General features: G+C 40.8%; 1 protein-coding gene across 6 annotated transcripts in view; it reads right to left on the bottom strand.

The window, feature by feature from the left end:
* RASAL2 (RAS protein activator like 2) overlaps window positions 1-17,782 on the bottom strand; it is a 271,470-nt gene that overhangs the window by 172,833 nt on the left and 80,855 nt on the right. For 2 of the 6 annotated variants that reach the window (XM_037145584.2, XM_037145587.2), the window contains exon 1: window positions 3,976-5,301. The exons of 3 other annotated variants lie outside the window; for them this stretch is intronic. In XM_037145584.2, the coding sequence (XP_037001479.2) occupies window positions 3,976-4,564 (589 nt within the window). In that variant the 5' untranslated portion in view covers window positions 4,565-5,301. Of the gene's footprint in view, window positions 1-3,975; window positions 5,302-17,782 lie in introns of those variants that run through there. One more of the 6 variants, XM_037145585.2, reaches the window with a different exon arrangement.

Genomic DNA, 17,782 nt, shown 5'->3' with positions numbered 1-17,782 from the left:
TTTAACTGATAACGTAAAACAAATAGAAGGTCCGATTACAGAAAAGATCTGACGCACTAGGTACTTCCTGATGCCGACTGGACCTTCCCACTGTTTATTATGCGCCCATCTTGCGAACTCAGAGAACTTCACTTTCTAATACGGCTACTGATTCCCTAGAGTAAGTGAGAAAGCAGCACGTCAACAAATAATGGGCTACGTTCCCAGCACCAAGAACAGTGTCTCGGGGACTCAATAAACAATTGTTGAGTTAATGTAAAAGGACCTTTTCAACAAGATCTGGAGTGAAAAAGTTGTTAGAAACTGAATGAGAATTTTTTTTTAATTATCAAGAAGAAAAAAATAAAGTCTTCTACTTTCCAAGTTAGGGGGTCTTTGAAAATATAACCAACACTGGGAACAGAGGATATTAATGCTACGACAATGTAGACAGAGATAATATACCATATTTCTTGGACTATAAGATGCACCCCCCCAATTCGGGAAGAAAGGGGGTGAGTCTTATAGTATGAATGTAGCTTACCTGGCTCACTGTGGGGGAGGGGGCGGTGGTGGAGCGGGGTCATAGGTTATGAAATATTTTACCACATTTTTTTGCTTCAAAAATTTTTTTCCTATTTTCCTCTTCTAAAACCTAGGTGTGTCTGATAGTCCTAAAAATATGGTAAGCCATAACCAGAAAGGAGAACTACCTAAGGTATATTTAATTCCCTTTCTTATATATTTTCTTCACTTACAGTTTGCATTCAACCCCACTTCCTTATTTATGTAAGCTTTCATTTCTACCTATGCATACTAATAGAGGGAGGAAAATCATTTAGGAACAAAAACTGCCTCCTGGTAATTTTTACTTTCTAAGTGTTACATGCATTAGATAGCTATGGCTTACATCCCAGGTCCCTGTGCAATTGTATGGCTCCTTCTAAGTTTCACACAGCTAGTAAGTGGCAGGTGTGTAGACTATCTGGAACTTCGTGGATCTGATACACTGTAATCTGTCCAGTTACTCCTCTCTCAAAGGGTGTTTCAATTTTTTTCCCCTATTGCAAGCATGTTGACTCCAGGCTTAGCCATGGGCCCAATGTAGCTGGAATTACTTTTGGCTATTAGAACAATGTTTAATTTTTTTAAAGATTTTATTTATTTATCTTTAGAGGGGAAGGTAAGGAGAGAGGGAGAGAAATATCAATGTATGATTGCCTCTCATGTGTCCCCCGCTGGGAACTGGCTGCAACCCAAGCATGTGCCCTGACTGAGAATTGAACTGCAATCCTTTGGTTTGCAGGCCTGTGCTCAATCCACTGAGCTACACCAGCCAGGGCTAATTTTTTAATATTGCATGACTGGGGAGCTGAACACAGAACAGTGCTGAAGCCTTTCAGCTTTTCCCTCTTAAACTGGTTAGGGACCCTAACGTAGTATATATATATTCCTTCCCCTTAAGTTTGAGGGTAATTGTGTCCACTTATAAGAAATGATTATTTGTTTATGCTCAGAACATGCACATGCTCAGAACAAGTTTGAGTTTAGAGAATTTAAGACTAAAATATTATGGATGATTTACATTCAGTAATTATAAAAACTCACCTATCAGGTATCCTCTTTTTCCTTATTTTAAAAAAGTAACTATTGAATTAAGTTCACTTTCTTAGAAACAATATCTGATAGACATACAACTAACTGCTCAGTGCCAAACACTGTTTTAAATGCTTTGAATACATAATATGTTATTTAATGCCTCTCATACCTTGCAATTCATACCAAAGGAGAAAAGTAACAAACACTAGTGGGTTTCAAGTTAATAAATATATTGATTTTCTTAACATAGTCCTAAAGACATCTCTGTTCTAATAGTTCAAGACTTTGCCACAATACTGTAATAGCAACTGTTAGGAACCCCGCCGTTCACACAGGATTTATGAATAAATGGGATGAAAACTGTAATTTACACTGCATTTTCAAATTTCGTTCATCACTTGTGAGGAAGGAATTAAAATGTTGTTCTCCACAAAAATGTAAAGAACAATGCAGAGGTTAAATTTCACAAATGGTAACTGGCACAGATGTAAGAGGAATTCAGGCCGCCCAGGCCAGCCTAGGGAAAGAGAATGAAGAGTACAGCTGCGGAAGGTTAGAGTACCACGGACACAGACTGTCTGCCGGGGGGAGCTGCTTCCCAGGGAGAAAGGGAGATGTCTTGGCGAGAACCAGCTCCGATCTCTATATGAAGAAGTGCAGTTCCGTCTGAAGAGCTTGACTCCCCACTGGTGAAGAGCTGACGGTTATCATAGTAACTGTTCAACACAAATTGCTGATCTGACTGATAGGGACACTGTGTACTTAAAGTCCTTTATAATAAACTAGTACCTTAAACTCTGCACGTGCTTCCTCCGCATGCGTAATTATTCTATGGTTCAAATAGGTAAGATAGTAGGATGTTTCAATACAGAACATATCTTCTTAAGCAGACCAAAATGTATAAAAAGCAGTTACACAGTCTCAAAACACCTCGCACACAGTTGACAGCTGGGCATACTTGCTAAAACTAAAAGTTAACTAATTTATAAATACGAGTATTTTTTTAAACCTATAGCTTTCTTTTATCAAATGTGTACATGTTAACTACTGAGAGGCTCTGATCCTAAGAATTTATTTTAAACTCTTAATTTCCCTGGATGCTCCTTTACATCAGCGTATGATCATCTGACAAGGAAACACACAGATTAGCATCCAAGGAAATGCAAGGAAAAATCTAGTCTTTCAAAAATTTTAATGGAATGTTAATAAGACACATCAAGAAAGATTTTACTCTGGGTAATTATGTATAAGCCAAGAGTAAGAAGAAGACATCAACATGTGACAGTATCATTAAAACTCACTGAGCAAAGAAAAATCTAGGGAAGGCAGAGTTTAGGGAAAACACTGAATTATTGGCACGCACATATTTGGAAAATTACTTAATTCTTCACTGATATGCCACCCTTAGGGCATTCTCCAACTTTATTTTAAAAGAAATTCAATTGTACACCAATAACAAACTTCTTTAATTCTCAATTTTAGAGTTTAAAATTCTGCTGATGTGGTCAATCTCGCAGTAAAGATCAGCTGAAGCTTCCCACCAGTCATGGCTTGTCCAAAAATAATCTCAGCTGGATGGAGGAGACAGTATCGAAGTCTCAGCATTCAAGTTTCAACAACAGAAACCGACCAAGCAGAGGTTCTGACACATGACTGACACAACTCATCAGGTCATGTCAGTCAGTGCCAAGGCGATCGGATAACAATGTAAGAGGGTTTTTTTGGCTTAAACAATAATATCACCAACATAAAACATTGTTAAAATTAAACAAGTCCTAAGGAAGATTTTTAAAAATTTGATGACTCTTTTCTGGAATGATTCAAACACAAATTTCAATTTTGTCACCTGAACACATTCAACACTTGCATCTTTTACTTCCACTTGCTAATTGTGTATGTTTATGACACGGGCCAATCAAAATTTCAACTTTTTAAAACCTACCAAAACAATTCTGCTATAAATTGTTCCTTCTAATAGCACATAAAGAGATAATAGTAAAAATTCTGTTTCTTAACCCCCAACTTTGTCATGTAGAAGTTATTCAATTACCTCTCCCTCTAAACTGCATTTAACATGGAAAACTTAAAGGTTAAAACACAAAACAAAACAAAAGCACTTTTATGTAGGCTCCAAAATAGAGTTAGAGTATAACATAATACAAAAATCTTTAATTTAACCAAATCCCCATTTTACTATTTATATATATATTATCATTACTCACTTAAAGAGGGTCTCTGAAGTACTATTTATCACTTTTAAAGAAATGTACTAATGAAATAAATTTGGCTTATATTGAGCAAATAGTATGGTTTACCTCACTATAAAACACAACCCAGTAAAATTCCAATAATGATTAAATCAGTCGTCCCCTTTCCCCCTCATTCATCACAATATACCTTCTCTCACTGGCTCATTGGTGGAATCTCCTTTTAGACTCAGCATCCTTGAGAAGCCATTGGAAAGAGTCGAAAAAATGCCACGGATGAAATACCCCTGCTGCTCAGACTCCACTGAAGTCGGCCACGGTCTAACAAATCTGTTTCTGCAGCGAGGTTCTGGCTCTGAAACAGATCTGCTGAAGGGAACCCGAAGTGACTGGGGGTTGGCCCGGTTCACCTTCTTCGCTGGTGTTCCAAGGACCTCATGAGCAGCAGCAGCAGCAGCATTATCCACCATCTTTGGCAGGACCTCTTGCTGTGCTCCCTCCGAGTCTTCTTTATTATTCTGCATACTTTCCCTTGTGTCCCCTTTGCACCTAAGGCTGGGGTGTGTTTGCCACCGATAAGCACCCAATGGCTTTCCCAGATTGAACACATCATGTTCATTCTTCTTCCTCTTGTTTTTTACTGGACCACACCATGGATAACTCCTTAAGCTTGTTCCTGTCTCTGAAATGGCATAAGCAGGTTCTGATAGAGATCTCTCATAGCTTGGAGAACAAGGTGATGTCTGCCTCTTAAAGATGCTCATCTTCCACGACTCCATTTTTTCACAGCTTCTCTAAGCTGGAAGTTCCCTCTACTCTGCAGCCTTTGCAGCCGAACCACACTTGTCCGCTTAGTCCAAAACATTCAACTGCTTAAGTAGCTTTCTTTGTGTGGCTTTGAACCACAACACATGTTGCTGCTTAAGAGCTGGTGTCGTGTTATTCTATTACCCCATTTTCCCAGATCTCCGAAATTTCAGCAGCACCCAAAAATCTCTTGCCTGGAGCAAATTACCTTCAGAGTAGAGCAAAAGCAAAGATTTCCAGAAGATTATCTTGCTTCCTTCATCAGGTCACATTTCTGTACTAGGTTTTCAGGAAATGATTTTTTTTTTTAAAGAAGTGAAATAAAAGCAACTAAAAACCCGCAGACACCTTTACGGACCAATAGTAGCTAAGTGTTCACCATGCAAATGACAGTGGGTTAAAAACAGAATGTGAAAGTACTCGAGCCGGCATTCACACTCGCCTGAGGAAGGAAAAAAGCTTAACTAAATGCCTGCTCTTTAAGGGACAGCTCTTCAGAATAGGTTTTAAAGTCTGGATTTCAGACATTTAATTTCAAGAAAATCATTGCTATTTATACTATTTCTCTCGGAGTTCATACTGTTTTCCAATTGGTAGGTAGTCACGCGCTGTTTGCTGGAATAGGTAGGCACTACAATGTGGAGAAAAGGGACAAGAGAAAGTCAAAATTTAAAGCCATTTTTACTGTACATATACAATGGAGAATTAAGAGAAACAGAAATGGGTAGAAAACGAGAAGAGGGATAAAGAATATTCACTCGGAAAGACAGCAAGGAAAAAAGTCTTGAGGCAAGATCTTGTGGCAACTGGAACATAGGACCATACATACTTAAATGATTTCTAGAAGGGAAAAGTTTGCTTTGTAAATTGAATTGGGGTAAGTTGTCTGGAAAAATATTCTCTATTTATATAACCAAAGAAATTCCTTTATTCCTCTTTGTGCTGCTTACCATTTAAAAAAAGAGCTGACTATTTAAAATTTTGTTAAAGTAAGTACCTTCTATTGCACCAAGATCATGAGTGCCAAGATTTTGGTTGGTTAATTTTTTTTCAACTGTCTGCTCATAAACTCCTGAAAATAGGGGTTTTGAATGGAAAGCCTGACAGACTTTGGACCACCAATAAAAGAGATATAAAATGGCAATCAAATCATTTTGCAAGTTAAATAAAAAATGATGATTTCATCTGAAAAACTAAAAATACTATTTGTTCACTTGCATAATGTGTACAATAAAAAGGTTCTCACACAAAGTCTCTAATTAATGTAGAAATAGTAAACTTAGAAATATTCTTTTAATCATATTAAAATGTTCTAATTATTTCCATTATCATAAAGAAATAAACTCCTTTTCATTTGCTTCTACAGTCTCTAAACTTATAAGTTTCTATATTAATGTTGATATACTCCACTTTCCCAAAAGCATAATATATTAAATTAGAGAAACTTAAAATTGTAATTTTTTTCTTGTTTGAAAAAAAACACTCAGAAATGTGGCTCTGGGTGGGGATGGCTGGGGTGGCAGGGAGTGGTGGAGGGTAAATGCAGACAACTGTAATCGAACAACAATAAAATAAAATACATATTTATAAAAATTATATATATAAGGAACTGTGGATCTGAACAAAGATAGAAATAACATTAAGCTCTACTCTGTATCACAGCACCTCAAACCACCCACAAAAATTAATCTATAATAGAAAATAAACCTGAATGGGAAATATAAAAATAATGCTTGTAAAAGAATCCAGAAGAGAATAATTTTTGAACTGAGGGTAGGCAAAGATTTCTCAGAATACAGAAAGCATTAGCCATAATAGAAAAAAAACCAACACCGTGACTTTATAAAACTCAGAAGTTTCTCTGCAACAGAAGCCATTACGAAAATCGCAGCGGCTGTGCCAGTTCGCGTACCCCACCCCCGACAGTGAAGGAGGGCCCCTTCCCCACAGCCTTTCCACCAGCGGTTATTGCTGGTCTCGTTGATAACGGCCATTCACTCTGACAGCTGGTGAGCGGCCTCTCGCCGTAGTTTTGATTTCATTTCCCTAACAGCTACTGAAGTTGAGCATCTCGTCATATGTCCGTTGGCCATCCGTATGTATTCATGGGAGAGGTGTCTGTTCGGGTCCTCTGGCACTATGGAAAACAGCATGGAAGTTCCTCAAAAACGTAAAGAATCGTTACCATGTGACCCAGCGACCCCTCCTCTGGCTATCTGCCGGACAAATTTGAAAACATGTATTTGCAAAGATGTACGCACGCCTACGTTCATTGCAACGTTATTCACAGTGGCCAAGATAGAAGAACCGACGAAGTGCCCCTGACAGATGACTGGATGGAGAACGTGGTACATACCTACTGCTCAGCCATAAGCAAAGACGAAATACTGCCATGTGTGACAACATGAATGGAACTCGAGATTCTCATGCTAGGCGAACTAAGAAAAAGTTAAGAACCACATGATTTCACTCAGCTGTGGGATATAAAACTGAAAGCAAAAAATGAATAAACAAGAAAAACAAACACTCACGGACACTGAGAACAGTATGGTGGTTATATCCCTTCCCCGCTGTCTAAAAATAAATACATACAATCCTTAAAAAAAAGAAACTATGCACATAAAGGTAGCTAAAATATGATAGAGCAGATGGGTCAAAGTGTACATAACTGCTGAATCTAGGTAAAGCGTTTTTTGCACTTGCAATTTTCCATAGGTTTATAATTATATCGAAATAAAAGTACTCAATTTTTTAAAAAAGTACACAGGTAAACATTTTTAAATTCCACAACTTCCTGTGGGTTTATAATACAGATATCTTTTACTATCAATACAGAAATGGTATCTGTGTCAGAGCACCTTTTGGGTAATTAACAAAATACCTACTTTCATAGGTTTTATGGAAAAGTTAATGAAGATCACCTATTAAATCCCTCAATGGAAAATCAAGGCTATCATTTTGAGAAAAGTTGTACAGTAAGGGTAGAACTTGAGCCCTTTAGCCCACACTGATATTCAGAGACTCAATCTTATGTGAGAAAATACTTCTGCACACTAAATAGGTAATGCTATGGGTAAACATAATTATTGTGGATTCTTTGGAGGAACTACCACAGTTCTCCTGAACATAAACTTCCTTATTTGGGGAATATGGAACTGGAAAATACTAAACAACACAGAAAAAGATTCAAGTGGAATTAGAAAGCAAAGAACTACTGACTGAGGAAGTGATGAAGTACGAATAGTCATAGGAATAAAGATTCATCTCTGTCATAGCTGGCAAAAGTCTGATTGGCCAAATGCTTCTTCTCATTATGAAGGCTGAATATCAAGTATGTTAGTTATTTCTCTAAGTGTCACCTTTAATCTGAATTTAAAATAACTTGGCACCCTTCACTTCATAATGACTTGTCTTCAATTATATACAGAGTAGAGCAAAGTAGGTTTACTGTTGTAAGTGCATGAAACCGTTTATTCTTGTACTATTAGTTATTATATTATTTTCCATGAAACAATACTACTTTTCCCACTTTTGCCCAACCTTGTACAATAAATTTAAGAATTTTTAAAGAAAATATTTGCAGGATTTATCATTTCTTAGTTAGAAACAATGACACCCGTTCCACTACATTATTACATTCATTATGAAACCTGTGAAAACTAGTTGATTGTTGAAGTGTCAGAACAAGAATGTTTCCGCCATCACAAGTATCAACTAACCACCTTAAATTTTTCTTACTAATAAATCGTAGTTTTTATTTTTTCCTTTCCCTTGGATTTATGGGGTGACCCTTCTAACAAAACTATACAAGTTTCAGGTGCTCAATTCCACATCACATCATCTGCACACTGTATTGTGTGTTCACAATCGCAAGTCTCCTTCCGTCACCACTGTCACCTCTGCATCCTCCTCTACCACCTCTCCCCCCTGCCCCCCCTCTGCTGCATAATTTGTAATATTCAAAACACATCGTTAAGAACCATTCTGGTTGCTAAGTCAAAAGAAACGCCTGAATTCTCTAAATGAGTATGAAAGTCCTTCTATTCACGGTTGCATTTCAGATTATTACTGAGCATCTACAATGAGCCGGTCACTCCATTAGGACTAGAGGAACAAGAATGAGCAGGACAGATTGTCTCCACCCTCGTGGAGAGGCCAGCAGTCAGGAACGGCGCACAGTGGGAGGGGGAATGATATGTGGGGTGTTGGAGAGGAGCGTGGGAAGGGCATTTTTACCCAGGCCACGGCAGAATGGATAGAACCAATTCCTTCTGAGATTCTCTTGATCTTGAGATTCTATCGTTAGTCAAGTCTGCTATAATGTGACGTGCATTCCTCAAAATCACAACACGGCCCAGAACTGCATGATATAACTACAGGGCTTACGGGGAAGATGAGGGATTGGAGAGCGATACTCAGCAACTTCAACAACAGGTAAGACAGGAAGCTAATAAAAACTATAGACCATTTTACCTGAATTCCAAAATAAATATGGTACATTACCTTTAAAAGGGCTTACGTTGAAAAAAGCCTGTGGAAGTGGCATCAGTCTGCGCTTTGTTGTTGTGGGGAAGTGCTACCTGAAATCCCACAAACAGCTGTGACCCCACAAGTGGATGGTGTGGCCGAAACACACGCAGAACACAGGTGTCTGGTGGTTGGCTGAGATGTACGCCTTCTGAGTACATCCTACCTGGCACCATTTACCTGGGCACCGTTTTCCACATTCAGCTAGGGTTTCTCAGCTGAATGCCACTTAAGCAAACACAAAATTCGTAACTGTTTTCTCTTGTGTGTAACTGGTATGATGAAAAAAATCAGGTAAAAATCAACAGAACTTAACCACTAGCTGGCACAATAAAAGCAAAGGGGAAATGGCTCTTAACCTCAGTAAATTCAGCTCAAACTTCTTTACTTTTTTCTTTTCTTCCTTTTCTCTTTATCAGAACAGTAAGAACCAAAGGACCAAACTCACAATGAGGGAGGGCCCTGAGGACCAAGCACGAAAAAAGAAAAAGCAACATATCTGCTTGCAGACCAGTGCTTCACACTTTGTGCTGTGTGGGTAACTACCTGGGGACTGAATTAGGACGCGGAGGGTGCTTTCGTGGGCGTGGGGGAGGGCCAGAGTGCCTGCGTTTCTAACAAGTTTCTAAGTGCCTCCTGTGCCGACGATCGATGGATAAAACTGTGGAGAGCAAGCTGTAAACAGATTTTCAATGGAAGTTCTCAAGCCTCCCACGAGATTCAATGAGGTTCACCAAAATAAAAAAACTGTACTGGGATTTGAGGGCAAAGTGAGACCACTTGCCTGAAACATTCTGTGACAGTGTGTGTATCACATAGAGATGCAGCAGTTCTCACAGTGGTATGTGTGCCGAGAATCAAACATATAGTAATCCTGGCCAAGTCGCTTCCTCGCAGAGAGCAAAGACTATAACAAAACATGTAAATAAAGCCCCGTCAAAACTCCCACAATCTCCTGCACTTTATGAATTGCGGCATTTTTTTAATGGAAGGAAGCAAGGAAGAAGGATGCTGCTAATGACCATCAATACGAGAGTGACTAAAATATCACAGCACACATCTACACACGAAAAAAAACCCACCTCTGTTTATATGTGTGCCACAAAAACATACAAAATGTTTAAGAATGATTACCTCTGTGGGGAGTACAACTGAGAAATACAGGATCTCAAGAGAAGTTTAATTTTGAACTGTAAGTCTATAGTACATCCACAATAAGAAAACTGAAAAAAGGAATTTATGTGGTGAGAAGTTCGAGAGAGGCTTCCAGTCAAGAGGGCAGCATGGGTAACAAGCCCTCCCACAACATCATCAAAATCACAACGAAACATGTCTTACAACTGGGGACACAGAGGAGCTGCAGTGACACTGGTAGAAAGGGCAGAGGCGTGGGGTGGGCTGGTCCCACACTCACCTGTGCCAGCTAAGAATCAGGAGGGATATCTCGGCTATGGAGGCTCCCCCTGAGAAGTGAGGGGTCCCAGGCCCACACCAGGCCCCCCAGCCCAGGACTGCAGTACCAGGAAGAGTAGTCTCCACAAGTTCTGGCATAAACACCAGTGGGGATTGTGGCTGACCGAGACGGCGGCCTGCTCAAGTACAGACATTCCTCTTAAAGGGCCCACACGAGGACTTACTTGGCCTCAGTCACCTGGGCTCCAGTGCTGGGTCAGCAGCTTGAAAGGCACCAGGGACACACAGGGAGGAACCGAATTGTCTAGTATTGGTGCCAGAGCTGGAGAAGCAGCTTCCTCCCACAAAGAGTGCAGGCAGAGGCCATTGTTCTTTTTCTGAGCCCCCCCCCACCACCAGACAATGGGTATGCACCACATCTGAGTCTCCACCAACCCGGGTATCACTGTGCACCCCCCACTACTGATTCCCTGAGACCCCACCCCACCCAACGTCTGGGCCCACCCAAACGGCTTCCAGCAGCTTTCCCACACAAACAGCCATGCTTCAGACTTTCCTAAAATCCCTCAAACAAAAAATGTCTGGCCTCAGCATGCCCCGTACCTCTTGACAGTGGCCCCAGGCCTGGTACTACTGGCAGCCGGCCTTGGTTCGCAGCTTGGCCTCTCCTGGGCACTTACCTCCAAGCCCAGCACAACTAGCGGCCGTCTGCAGATCGCTTTGTAGCTCACGCTGGGTGACTCCAGGCAACTAAGGCGGTGACTGACGTGGGTCCGCACCTCCTGAGAAGCCCCAGAGCCAGCACACCCAGGGGACAGCTTCCACCACGTCAAAACACCACTCAACCACCTCCACAAGGGACACACTCAAGAGGCGGACTCCCTGGGCACCAGAGCCCCACTGAAGTAAGTTCTGCTCCGTGGGGCAAGACTCCACACTGCTGACCCTCCATGGTGGCAGGTGGCCAGTGGTCTCAGACAGTCCTTGCAGCCAACTGACCTGGGGATAAATTGACCTGTTTAATCAAACAGTGCCAGATATAGCAGACTTGTCCATAATGACTTAGTTAACCGAAAAGAAAAAACAACCAAGAATGCACATGTACCCAAATTCCCCACTCAGGTTCCATAACCTGCTTACATTAGCCTTTTCAAAAGTATGATTCATACCACACAGTTAAGAAATTCAGACTTAAAAAGCGTTAAGTGTGATATTAAGTTCGGATATCCTAGTGTTTAGTTTAAATACTAAAATTCTTTCCTTTTTAAAGCTTATCATAGAATATCAGTCTCTCATTAAAATGTCTTTTGAGACTTATTTCAACTAAGGAAAGCAAGTGGAGATGAAAGATGAAACCTGCGCTTTCTCAGTTTACAAACAGTCTGCCTCCACTTCCTAACTCAGGACACACCTTCCACATCCCGAAATTCTGTTCCACGAAGCTCACATGCTCTTTTGTAACAGAAGACATGATGTGTGTGACAATGAATGGGTCTGGAATCCTGTTACTGGAACAAGAGGGCGCATACCTCTTAGGTCAACTCATGAAATGCTTTAAAAACAGGATTAATTTCTATAAACCAGCAGAAGACATCTTTCGAAAATACAAAGTCCTTGTTTATACAGAGCTAAGTAATTAATAACAAAACATCCCCTTCCCGAGTCCTATCGCTGGAGGACATCTGCTTCCCCATGAAACTCTTCCTGCGGCGAACACCACCTCCCTTCTAAGCACCAGGAACTTGAACACATACCTGACATGCGCACAACTGCTTCCCATTTATGAGACAAAAATATATCCACCAGGGCTACAGAAAGATTATTTTTAACAGACCAGTGTTGGAATCAATGATTTTTTTTAAATAAGAAAACATTTTAAAATAAAAGCAAAAGCATGCAAGACTCCTAATGACATTTTTCAAGTCTTTTTAGAAATATACACATGTGAAGTTCTGATTTTCCTCTAACCTCTCGGGTCACACCTTCTCTGTCGCCTCTGAAGCTCACTCTTCTCTGTCTGGCCTCTAAATGTTGGGAGGCTTTCAAACTGGGTCCTTGGTAGCCCCTCACCACACTCTCACCACTCGCGTCCTCCTTCCCAGTCACCGTACCGACTTCTACCTCCAGTTCAGAACTTGTCTCCTCTGAGCAACATACCCGTACATTCCACCTGCTGTTTTACGGCTATTTCCAACTCAGATGCGTGAAACCTAACCCATGATCTTTCCTTTGAAATCTGGTCTCACTTCGATGTTCCCTGTCCTAAGGAAAGGCCCCATTATTCATCCAGCTGTACAAAGCCAAAGTCATAGCCATCCCCATCTCTTACCACCCAAAATCCAGTCCATGAGTCTTGCTGATTTTCCCTCCTAAGTATTATTTAATCTATCTACTCCTATTTCCCCTAAATCAACCTGCCATCAATTCTCACCTGGATTACAACAGCCTCCTAAATTCACTACCTACACCTCCTACGAACCTTGCAAACCACCATTCTCACTGTCGTCAGAATAATATTTCAAAATACAAATTTACTGCATCCTGTTTAACACTTTTCAATGGCTTCTTACTACTCTTATGAAAACAACACAAAATGAGCCAAGGTTCAGCTGGTTGGGCGTCATTCTGCAAAGCAAAGGTCACCAATTTGATTCCCAGTCTGGGCACACGCCCGGGTTGCAGGTTCAGTCTCCAGTCAGGGTGTGTGCAAGAGGCAGCCACCTGAGGTTTCGCTCCCCCCTCCTCCCATCTCTAAAAATAATAAAGTCTTTTAAAAAAGAAAAGAAAACAATGCAAAATGAGCCAAAATTCCTTAACATAGCCTGGTCCTGACCTACCCCAACCCACCCCTTCAGCCTCCCTCTTAAAGAACGTGAATCCTTCGGGTGCTTCATACCAGTCACTGTCCTTCCCACCTCAGGGCCCCTGCCCATACCCCCTGCTCCCTCGGTCTGCCGGCTCCTGCTGTAGATTTCAGTTCAAGGGCTACTTCTGAGAAAGGCCCTTCCAGCCCTCCCTGACTAGGTCAAACCTCCTTACTCTAGGCCTTTCCAGCCCATGCACCTCTCCAGTTATGGCTGTACTGGGGCATTCCCTTGTGAGATTATTAATCGATGCCTCTTTTACCCACAATGTGTGATCTCCATGCCTGTTTTTATAATACTCCATAGAGATTCTTCCCTGAACCAAGTGGGTATTGTTTCTTCAGAGGAATGAATGGAGAGAAGTGTTAAAGAAGGAAAATAAATAGAATCATGTGAAATTAAAAGAGGGCAAAAAGAAGCAAGAAAGATTGCTTTGATTTTAAAAAAATTATTTTTTCCCCAGAAATGTCAATTTAGTTGATACAGAACTATATTGAGGCTTTTTCAGAATCTCTTAAAAATTATTTTTAGTGTTAGCACTACCATTTGGAGAAAATCTTAAGTATGAAGAGATGACTATAAGCTCTCAACAAATTTTACATGTTCTTTAATGAATACACACTTGGAAAAGGAATGATATTCTGATAACCAGAAATAAATATCAGCATTGTACATCTGATAAATAACACAGCAGCTTGTACTAAGGCAGGCTTAGCTAAGCACCAGAACTGAGGGTGCCAGAGGAAAGAATCAGGAATACTTGTTATTAACAGGTACCTGCACCACCTGTAAAGCAACCCAGTGTTATGTGAACGAAGATTTGGATTAGTTGTAACTGTATATTACAAACTCTAGGGAAACCATCTAAAAAGGTTTTTCTTAAAGTATATTGTACTTTAAATTATACTACATTATAATATTTGCTGTTATTTTCTATTTGTTGTCCTTTTTCTAGTTCCTGTAGTCGTCCTCCACTCCTTTTTTGCCTTTTGTGATTTTAGTAGAGCATTTTATATGATTCCATTTTCTTCCCTGTCTTAGCATATATACCAATAATCACTTAAAATGGCAATGGTCTAAATACACCAATTAAAAGAGAGAGACTGTGCCCTGGTTGGGTGGCACAGTTGGTTGAAGCATCATCCTGATCCCCCAAAATGGTTGCGGGTTCAATCCCCAGTCAGGCGCATACAGGAGGCCAGCGATCAGTGTTTCTCTCTCACATCAATGTCTCTCTCTGTTCCCTCTAAAATCAATAAGCATATCCTCTGGTAGGGATATTTTTTAATTAAAGATTTTATTTACTTATTTTAGCAGAGGGGAAGGGGGGAGAAAGAGAGGAAGAGAAATATCAATGTGTGATTGCCGCTTGTGCACCCCCTACTGGGGACCTGACCTGGCCCACAACCCAGGCATGTGCCCTGACTGGGAATCGAACCAGCGACCCTTTGGTTCTCAGGCCAGCACTCAATCCACTGAGCCACACCAACCAGGGAAGGGTATTTTTAAAAAGAGAGGGACAGAGAGATAGTAAGGATTCAAAACGCAAGACCCAACTGTATGTTGTCTACAAGAAACCTGCTTTAAATATAAAGACACAAATGAATTAAGATAAAAGCATGGAAAAAAGATATAACATGCTAACATGCTAATACACAAGATATGCTAATCAAAGAGAGTTGAAGTAGCTATACTAATTTCAGCAGTGAAGAATTCAGAGCAAGGAAAATTATCAGGAATTTTTTAAAGGGCTTCACATAATGATAAAGGAGTCAATTTCTCAAGAAAATCGAAGAATCCTTAATGTGTATGTGCCTAACTGCAGGGCATCAAACTATATGAGGTAAAAAATGATACAGCTGCAAGGAGAACTAGATGAACCCAATATTATGGTTGGGTATCTTAATGCCCCTCCATCGGAAACGGACAAATCCAGCAGGCAGAAAATCAGTACAGACACAACTGAACCCCGAAATATTTTGCACCAATCAACCATCTGTAATTCGCACATATAGATGACGTCAACAAAAGCAGAACACGCATTCTTCTCAAACTCACACGTAACATGTACTGAAAAACACCACATCTGGGGCGATAAACACACCTTAACAAAATTAAAAGACAAGGAATCATACAATGTATGCTCTCAAACCCCAGTGGAATTAAACTGGAAATCAATAATGGAAAGATTTCTGGAAAATCCCAAAATACACAGAGATTAAACAACACAATTCTAAAGGCCACAGTAGTCAGAGAAGAAATCTCAAGAGAAAATTTTTTTAATTTTGAACTAAATTGAAATAAAAATAAAACCAAATCTTTGCGATGCAACAAAAGAAGTGCTTAGAGGGAAGCAGAGTAGTAAAGAAGAAAATATCTATAATCAATAAGCTAAGTTTCCTTCCAGAATACAGGAAAGGAGAAAATGAAATCCAAAGTGACTATGTGGAAATACAACTCAGCGCAACAGTGAAACTCAAATACTTTGAATTTATATTTAAAGGGTTAGATAAAAGATCAAGTCAGACAGACCACAGTCAGCATGACTCAAGGAAAATGATACAGATAAGGCAGTGAGGTAAGGGAGACAGGCTCTCAAAGAGGCCTGAATTCCAGAAAGAGAAAGTAACCCTGAGCCAGGCTAAGCCTAGCACCAGGAAGAGCCTCCAAGTAAATTGTACGCTGTTCTGGCAGGAGCTGGAAAACCTTCTGCAGTGTTTGGTCTGTGGAAATACAGCATTCCCAGATTATCACTATGCATGGGGCTAAAATCCCTAACTGTCACCCTGGCCAGTGTGACTCAGTTGGTTTGGAACTTCATCCTATAAACCGAAAGGCCGTGGGTTCCAGGGCACAGGCTTGGGCTGTGGTCCTGGTCCTGGTTGGGGCACCTATGGGAGGCAACGGGCAGATATTTCTCTCTCGCATTGATGTTTCTCTCCCTCTTTCTCTTTCTCCCTTCCCCTCTCTCTAAAGTCAATAAGCAAAAAGTAAGAAGAAATAAAATGCCTCAGTCTCAAAGGGCCTTTAACAAGCAGTACTGACACGAATCAGCTAAAAGTAAAGGATCCCCTTACATTTTTGCATTTGTGTTTGAAAGCACAGCCACATCATTAGGCGAAGACGGCATTCACCAAGACAGCCATCTGCTGGGCAAATTCTACCGAGTTATATTCTGGGAAATGAAAATAAGCCCAAGCTCCTCTTTATCAGATTCTTCCTTTACCTTCAGTGAATCAGCCACCTTCTGGGACAAGAACAAAGGAGCTGATACTCTGGACCAAAACAATGAAAATTCCATAAAAAATTAGGAGCCCGGGCTAGCTGGTCACTTCTCCACTCTGATCTCATTCTCTCAGTAAATTCTTACAAGGGACTTTTAAAATCCCATATACACCATGGCCCTGGTCGGTGTGGCTCAGTTGGTTGGAGCATCATGCCATAACCAAAAGGCTGAGGGTTCAGATCTCGTCAGGGTATATACCTAGGCTGTGGGTTCACTCCCCAGTCCCGGCACTTACAAGCCTGGTCTGGGTGTGTACGGGAGGCAACCAATTAATGTTTCTCTCTCTCTTTTCCTCTCTCTCCAAAGGCAATGAAAAAGTGTCCTCAGGTGGAGATTAATTAATTAATTAATAAAATCCCATCCATTCCAGGGGAGTCCCTACCCATATTTGATATCCTACATGAGATTATTCTTCAAGCTTCTCTCTTACATATTATTTTGCATTACCATTATAATTCCCCTGGGAATTACATCCAAAACTCCACCACGTCATTCTCAAATTCACAATCGGTAGCAACATTCTAAGATTATTTGTCAATATAGATAACAACATACCCCCTACACTGAAATACCATATCTCAATTTCATAGTTTTTAAAACTAAAATCGGTGTGGTCGATATTTTTTCTGTCACCTAAAAATGAACCCTTTCCTACTTTTGTTTTTCTGTCCTTTCATGGTGTGTTTCCACTAAAAGAACCTTGACCTACGCCTACAGGCGCAGTGGGCCATCTCCTGCTGATGGCGGCCATGTGGACCTTGAGCATCTGAGTAACAACCCTGAACTTCTTCATTTCTCCTCATCACCCTTTCCCTCTGACGCACCTGCACTAACATGCAGTTCTCCTCACCTGCCCTGCTCGGGATTCCTGAGGTCGCCACCGCCTCCCGCCCCTCCCCAGTGCCGCATGCCCCTCGCTCCTGCATGTGCAGGGCGGTGTGAGCCATTCGGTAGACCACAGAGCTCGCGGAAGGGGACCGCAGACGCAGCAATCTGAAATGCTGTTTTCATCTTTGTTCGGTTACTTGGGCTGGTTACCGTTCCCTATACTTTTTGCTGGGTGAATTCTTCTGTCATTCATTCATTCAACAAATATTTTT

Source organism: Artibeus jamaicensis, unplaced genomic scaffold (genome assembly GCF_021234435.1).
Source record: "Artibeus jamaicensis isolate MK-2021 breed Jamaican fruit bat unplaced genomic scaffold, CSHL_Jam_final contig_327, whole genome shotgun sequence".
In the NCBI taxonomy this organism is placed as follows: Eukaryota; Metazoa; Chordata; class Mammalia; order Chiroptera; family Phyllostomidae; genus Artibeus; species Artibeus jamaicensis.
The sequence above is the reverse complement of the archived record's forward strand: the minus strand, read 5'-3'. Positions and strand labels throughout refer to the sequence as shown.